The sequence below is a fragment of the Myotis davidii genome, unplaced genomic scaffold (genome assembly GCF_000327345.1).
Source record: "Myotis davidii unplaced genomic scaffold, ASM32734v1 scaffold425, whole genome shotgun sequence".
In the NCBI taxonomy this organism is placed as follows: domain Eukaryota; kingdom Metazoa; phylum Chordata; class Mammalia; order Chiroptera; family Vespertilionidae; genus Myotis; species Myotis davidii.
The window spans coordinates 1416051-1422852 of record NW_006296413.1 but is presented as its reverse complement, the minus strand read 5'-3'; the positions used below and the strand labels follow the sequence as shown (position 1 = coordinate 1422852).

The following is a 6802-nucleotide window of genomic DNA, read 5'->3' as shown; positions in this document are numbered from 1 at the left end:
CCTCAGTTTCTTGGAAAACTCTGGGCCTCGAAGCAGAGGCTGGGTGGCTGTCAGCGTGAAAACAGTACAGGTGGAGCCATCAAGGGCTGCAGCCTTGCAGGACCCGCGGGTGTGGTCTGGCCCGAGGATAGATCCCAGCCCACCCTCCCTCCAGGGGAGTAGAGAAGCACAGGGGAGGAGGTAGGGGCGGAGGGGAGGGAGGAGAGGAGGAGGGGGTGGCAAGGGGTCAGTTATGCAGCAGCTGCCACCTCGCGTCCAACTCTCGATTCTGTCTGTGACCTGAGTCCTTGCAGAGCTGGGGCTGGCCCTGCCTTGCTCATTTGAGCTGATTGGGTCAGAGCCTTGGAGCCTTAAAGCGAGGAGGGGCTGGGCCCTCAAACAAGGATCCCAGCGCTTCCGCCTGGCCCACAGCGTGGGCTCCTCCCGTCTGTGGGCTCCGGGTCACACGGTGCCCGGTGCCTTTGGCCTGACGGGCAGTCCTGCTGAGGGCAGGGTGGGTCAGCCTGGGATGCTGACCAAGAGAGGTGTGGGTGCGTCTGTGACTGAGGGCCTCGGCAGTTTCTTATTTCTTCCTTTTAGCTCATTTTGTGGTTAGGAGGTCTTGGGGGTTTTTAAACTGGAACTGAAACTGGTGAGAAGTACTCATTAGCATTTCTTGAATGGTCTGGATGTTGGGGAAATCCCAAAAGGTGACCGAGTTCACCTGAAGGCCCTAGTGATGGTGGGAAATAGCAGTTAGGTGCTGTTTCCTATTCTTTCCTACAGTGAGTCCTGTGCCTTTGCATTTTGTCGCACAAACTAAACAGATGGTTGGATGTGACACTGGACGGTATACCAATGGGTCTGGGTTGCCCGCCACTACTCATGCCAATTCAGCAGAGACAGGGTTGAATCATATATGAGTGTTTATTCCAGTAATGCCGGCAGCGTGGGAGAGCAGCGGGTCATCCACGAAAATCTGCTCCGCACCCTCCCCCCCGCTTGTATTGGGTAGGATAAGGGTTACATGGGAAGTAGGCAAAGGGGATAAGGATGGGTATGCAAAATGGGTATTACAGGCCTGGGGAAGTGGGCAGAGCAGGCTGGGGTGGCACCCCATTGTTTGGGCATCTGGGTCGTTAATCTTTCCATGATAATGGGCAGTTGTTGAATGAGAATGGATCTCATTCCAAGGTTTACTGTCAGGTCCAAGGTTGACCCTCAGGTCCCAGAGGCCGAACAACTCCAAGCCAGGTTAGCATGTCCATTCTTTAATTAGAACAAGACGATCAAGGTTAACAGAGCATGATTAACATTTCATGTAGCTCTATTCCCATATTCTATTTTAGCCCCTAACAGATGGGCAGAGCTGGCAGGGACCGCATTACCGATGAGGAAACCGGCGCCTGAGCTGTTAGGTGCCAAGCTCAAGGTCCTCGCTGCCTGAGGTCACTGGTGGCTGGGAGGGAGCTCTGTTTCTTGCTCCCCACGTCACGTAGAGACCTCGCTGCTTGCTGAGGTGCTCTGCTCCGGCCACCCAGCCTTGCCGTGTGCACCGACAGCCTCAGCTGGCTGCAGGGCCATCTGCATGATGCCCATCGCCCACTCACTCACCCACTGTCTCTTTTGCAGAGCTACCTGGTTGGGTGGCCCCAGTTCCGGAAGAGCCTGTGGCTGCTGGCCTACCTGGTGGTGCTGGTCTTGTCTTTCGTGGACTGGATGGTGTCGCTGAGTCTCGTCTGCCAGGAGGTAGGTTGTGAGCTGGCTCTGGGGGTGGAGTGGGGGGCTCTGGGCAGGCTGCACAGTGTAGCCGCCCAGGTGAACAGCTGGCTCCTGAGGTCCTGCAGTCATTCCCCCACCCACCCAGCTCCCAGCTCCCGCTCCGCCTGCCCTGCATAGCCCTCCCTGCATAGCCCTCCCTGCATAGCCGTGCGTCACTCATTGCCCAGGGAGCCCGTTTCCACCTTGTGATGACCTTGAGGCCTGGAGAAGGCGGGAGGACCTGGGAGCATGTTCCAGGGTCCCGATTCCTGCTCCACTCCTTTAAGCTGATTCCTTGACTGGATGGGTCCCGCATTAAGCACCACCCCAGGGCCTCACCCTAGCCACACGCCCAGAGCTCTGTGACCCCGCCGGGAAATCCCATGGGAGCAGGTGGCCCTGCCCGTCTGACTGCAGCCTCTTCGCTTCCCCTCAGAGAACCCAGGAGCACTGCCCTGTGGTTCGGTGGGACAGAGCTGGGAAGAGTTGGTTTGGGGACGTTGTGTCCATCAGGGCTGGTGAGGGACACAGTCCTGGAGGCCCACCAGGGGTTTTAGTGGAGGGAATTTAACACAGGGACTTAAGCAGGGGTTGAGTAACTGCAAGAGCAAAAAGGGGACCCAGTGGAACTCAGAGAAAACTGCGGGAAGCACCCCCTCCCCCACCCCGGGCTCCCAGAGCTGGGACCTGCCCTCTGACCTCTGGGAAGGGCACCCTCTGGTGTCGCCCAGAGGCTCGATGAGGTTGGTTCTGGGAGGCGCCTCCACTGGCTCCATTTCCGAGTGCCGTCATTGAATCCGTGTTACTGGCCACTCGAACCTTCTGTCACTTCAGCCTCAGTTGTGACCCTCACCACCCCCAATCCTTGGATGACGCTGGGAGGAAGATTGGCTAATACACACAGCCGTGTCTGTGTTGCTGCTGGTCGCTGATCCTAACAGAAATCTGTAACTTCCTCCTGCTCCCACCCACGTGCTCCCAGCTGGTCTGGGTTCGTTATCTGGTGGGGCGGCCACATTCGTTCCTGAGGGGCCTCAGTGCTCGGTGGTCCTGCCTCTGGTTACTGGACAGTAGCCCCCCAATCTGTCCCTGGAAACAGACCACTCACTCCGCTGGCACCCAGCCCCTTTTCACCAAGAGTCATGGTGTGTCCCTGGGGGGAGCACCCCCTTTAGAAGCAGGCATTCGCAGCTGGCAGGCCCGGAGCTGGGGGCAGGGAGCGGAGGTGTTGCCGTCCCTTTTGCCCTGTGTTCCTGGGCCTTCCTAGGGCCCTGGGCCTGCCCACAGGCCGCCTGCTTTGGGCAAGGGCCCGCGGCGAGGCCGGCAAGGGCTGTGAGCTCTTCCCTGGTCTGAAGCGGGGTTGGCCCTGAGGCGTGGATGGTCCTGGGAGAGGCCTCAGGCAGGGCAGGCAGAGCCCCAACCTGCACACCTGTCTGCCCGGAGTGGGCAGAGCAGCGCCCTGCAGGGGGGAGGGCTGGCAGTCACCACCCACCAGGGGCCACATGGGGGCCGGCCTGGGCTCTGCTTCTGGTAGGGTGGGCCCTCGGTAGTGGCTTCCGTCCCTGGAGATCAGAGCGGCGGGTTGAGGGGCTCAGGACATCCACGGACCTTCATCCTATCCAGAGAGCCTCTGCTCGGGCATGCCCTGAGGTGTGTTCCCTCCTGCCCACACGTGTCCTGCCCAGACGTCCTTGTCCCCGGTCGTCCAGTCTGTCCCCTCCAGGCCCTGCACCCACCAGGGAAGCGTAACCTTTCTCAGCCAGTGACCTGCCCCCGGCAGAGCTTTCCCCGCCGCCGTCTCTTAGGGACTGACTTCTGCTTGGGGCTGGCCCAGCACCCAGACCCGTCTGCACACCAGGCCCGAGGCGTGTCTCCGTGGCCAGCTGGCTGGTCGGCAGGAACTCCCGCCGGCATCGGGGCCCTTGGGAGGCCTTGGGGCCCCTGACCTGCTTGAGCCCCGTCTCACTTCCATGTTTACCAGACGGCCTGTTTCTCCCCCAACTTGAGGCTGAGTGGGGCGGGTTACACGTGGGTTGCAGGTCACCGAGGGGCCGTGGTCACGGCTCAGTGTGGCAGTTGCTCTCAGGAGACTAGCGTCTGCAGAGCAGTTGGTGGCTCCTCCCCAGAGCCGTGGGACCTGGCTGCAGTGCCTGGGTGGCCTTGCCAGGGCTTCCCAGGTGCGGGGCTGGCTCCTCCTGCAGGCGAGCCGCATGGCAGTACCTTCCACCCCTGTGAGCTCCGCATGTCCCTGCCCTGGCGTGGCCTCAGCTTGGGAAGCGCTGGGGACTGGGTTTCGGTGTCTGGAAGCCGCACTCTGGTCCGTGTCTGACCACAGCCAAGGGTCCGAGACCGGGGGTGCTGGCGGCACCTGGAGGGAGGCCTGGGACTCTGCTGGGCCTGGGACGGAGCTCCTGTGCAGTGGGCCGTGGGCAGGGTGTGGGGGTGTGGGTGCCCGTGTACTGCGGGTTCCTTGGCCTTCGAGGTGCTGTGCGGGGCGCAGGGGCCCTTCTGCGAGGAGTGCCGCGCAGGGAGGTGCAGGGCATCCTTGCCAGGTGGAGGGCCTATTGTGCGCCAGTGCTGCGGGCCCTTGTGCTGTGGCCCTTGTGCTGCGGGGAGAGACTGGCAGTCCCAGGAAACACCGGATAGGTACTGGGATCTCAGTGCCAGGGAAAGCAGCCCAGGCAGCACTTGAGGTGGCTCTTCCACCGAGACGGGAGGGACGGTGACAGGGACAGCCAGCTGGCTGAGCAGGGGGGGGCTGAGTGCCGTGCCAGTGGGATGGTGAGGGGCGGTGGGGCTGGGCTGGAGGGCCCAGGCAGCACTGGACGCTTGGGCCGGAAGGTGACATGGCCAGCCTTACGTTTCTAAGACAAGTCACTCCATACAGTGATGGTGAACCTATGATATGGGTGTCAGAGGTGACACGCGAACTCATTTTTTTGGTTGATTTTTCTTTGTTAAATGGCATTTAAATATATAAAATAAATATCAAAAATATAAGTCTTTGTTTTACTATGGTTGCACATATCAAAAAATTTCTATATGTGGCACGGCACCAGAGTTAAGTTAGGGTTTTTCAAAATGCTGACACGCCGAGTCAAAAGGTTCGCCATCACTGCCATAGGACGTGATATGGGTTGAGAGCCTGGATTAGAGGTTGAACTTGGGTGTCCAGAGGAAGATGAGGCTCTCTGTGGGGTGGGACAGCCCCACTGCCAGAGCCACTTGCAGGCTGCTCTGTGAGGTGTGGGGCTGCCTCCTCGGGAAGGGCACTGCATGTCTGCAGGGCTGGGCGAGCTGGGACAGCGAGGACGCCTGAGTCTAGGTCAGGGCTGTGGCCAGGAGCCGGGAGGGAAGCAGCTGGGGCGTGTGGCCCGGGAAGGTCTCTGTGGTTTGCCCACCTCCCATGGCAGGTGAGGGGTGTGGGTGGCACTTGAAAGCCCGGCCTGGTGTTCAGTGTCCTGGTCTCTTCCAGCCCCTGCGGCTGCGCCGGCTCCTGCGGCCCTTCTTCCTGCTGCAGAACTCCTCCATGATGAAGAAGATGCTCAAGTGCATCCGGTGGTCGCTGCCGGAAATGGCCAGGTGGGCTGCGCCGGGCGTGCAGGCAGGATGGGCTGTCCTGCTCCCTGCCCTGTGGTTGGTGTCTGGGTCTCTCCTCATGGCTCACCCTCCAGCCCCTGGGGTCCTGGGACTCCTGGGACGTGCCCCTGAGTTGTGGGTTGTCCCTGCCAAAGAAAGAGGCTTGGTTAGGGCAGGACCCCGCCGGGTGCATGGCAGGCTGTGGGGCAGAGAGGGCACCTGCCCTGAGGCTGGCTGCGGGAGCTCCCCGGGTGGCTCGGTCCCTGGACCCCCATCCCGTTGGGCATGCGGGCACCTGCCCGGTGCTGAGCCGCGCCCGTCCTTCCAGCGTGGTGCTGCTGCTGGCGCTGCACCTCTGCGTCTTCACCATGCTCGGGATGCTGCTCTTCACCGGCAACAAGGTACCGGCCTCAGCTGCTCTGCTCGGTTTGATGGCGGGGTGGGCCCTCTGTTAGTCTGCCTTGTGGGAACCCCGCTGGGTGGTTCTCGGGCCAGCAGAGAAGAGGACTGCTGCCCACCTCACGGGCAGGGCAGTGGTGCCCACCTGCAGTCCGCTGTCTTTCTTCAGATGACCGCGGTTTAGAGCTGGCCCACTGCTCCCCTGCCCGGGCCTCCTGGGCTCCGGGTCACTCTGCCTCTGCCTGGCTGCCTCCCCTTCCCTCCCCTCCCCAGGCTCTGACTGGGCTTTCTCTGCACCCTCCTAGACAGGCCCCTCAGATTGGCACTTGGGGCCAGCGGGATGGCCTCTCTCACAGCACCTGTCCGTCCGTCCAGCAGGCACTTCTCACCGTGTCCCTCTTCTCCAGCCCCGGGCTTTGCCTGGTCCCCTCCGCTCCTGCCCTTGCTGCTTCCGGCCCCCAGCAGCTTGTTGCTGTGTGACGGTGCCTGTCCTGTCACCCGCTTGCCCCTGTGCCCACACATCTGTGGTCCCGTGTGTGTCCTCACTTCCTGGCCAGGTCACTGTCCTCAGGCCAGAGCTGCCCTGCATTTCTGTCTGGGGAATGTGGCCAGCGCTTGGCCAGGGCTGGTCTTCATTAGCTTGTGGCAGTGTTTGGGGCTTGGTGCCGAGCTGCCCACAAGGGAGACTGATGACTGTCTCCCCCCCACCCCCGTGTGTGTATGTGTGTGTGTGTGTGTGTGTGTGTGTGTCTGTCTGGGACCAGCTGGCAGACTCTCAGGCCCCAGAGGCTGTGCAGTGGCCGCCCTTGCTGCTCCCTGCAGAGCCCGCGGCAGTTGGGCCAGAGGGTTGCTGATTTCGTGGAGCGGCCTGGGCTGAGGAGAGTGGATGGTTGGCCGTGGGTAGGAGGGCCCCCCTGGCTGGGTCCAGGGCCTGGAGCTCTGCTGGCCCACGGCCGGAGCTGGCCTGGGCTGAGGAGAGCCGATGGTTGGCCGTGGGTAGGAGGGTCCCCCCGGCTGGGTCCAGGCCTGGAGCTCTGCTGGCCCACGGCCGGAGCTGGCGGGAGCAGGCCCGCGTGGCTCCTCA

At 61.9% G+C, this 6802-nt stretch overlaps 1 protein-coding gene across 1 annotated transcript in view; it reads left to right on the top strand.

Moving 5' to 3' along the window:
* The window catches only part of TPCN2 (two pore segment channel 2), a 25597-nt gene that overhangs the window by 5335 nt on the left and 13460 nt on the right, over nucleotides 1-6802 (top strand). Inside the window, exons 5-7 of the mRNA XM_015568946.1 lie at nucleotides 1612-1728; nucleotides 5216-5322; nucleotides 5648-5720. Coding sequence (XP_015424432.1) covers nucleotides 1612-1728; nucleotides 5216-5322; nucleotides 5648-5720 — 297 coding nt within the window. The remainder of the gene's footprint in view (nucleotides 1-1611; nucleotides 1729-5215; nucleotides 5323-5647; nucleotides 5721-6802) is intronic.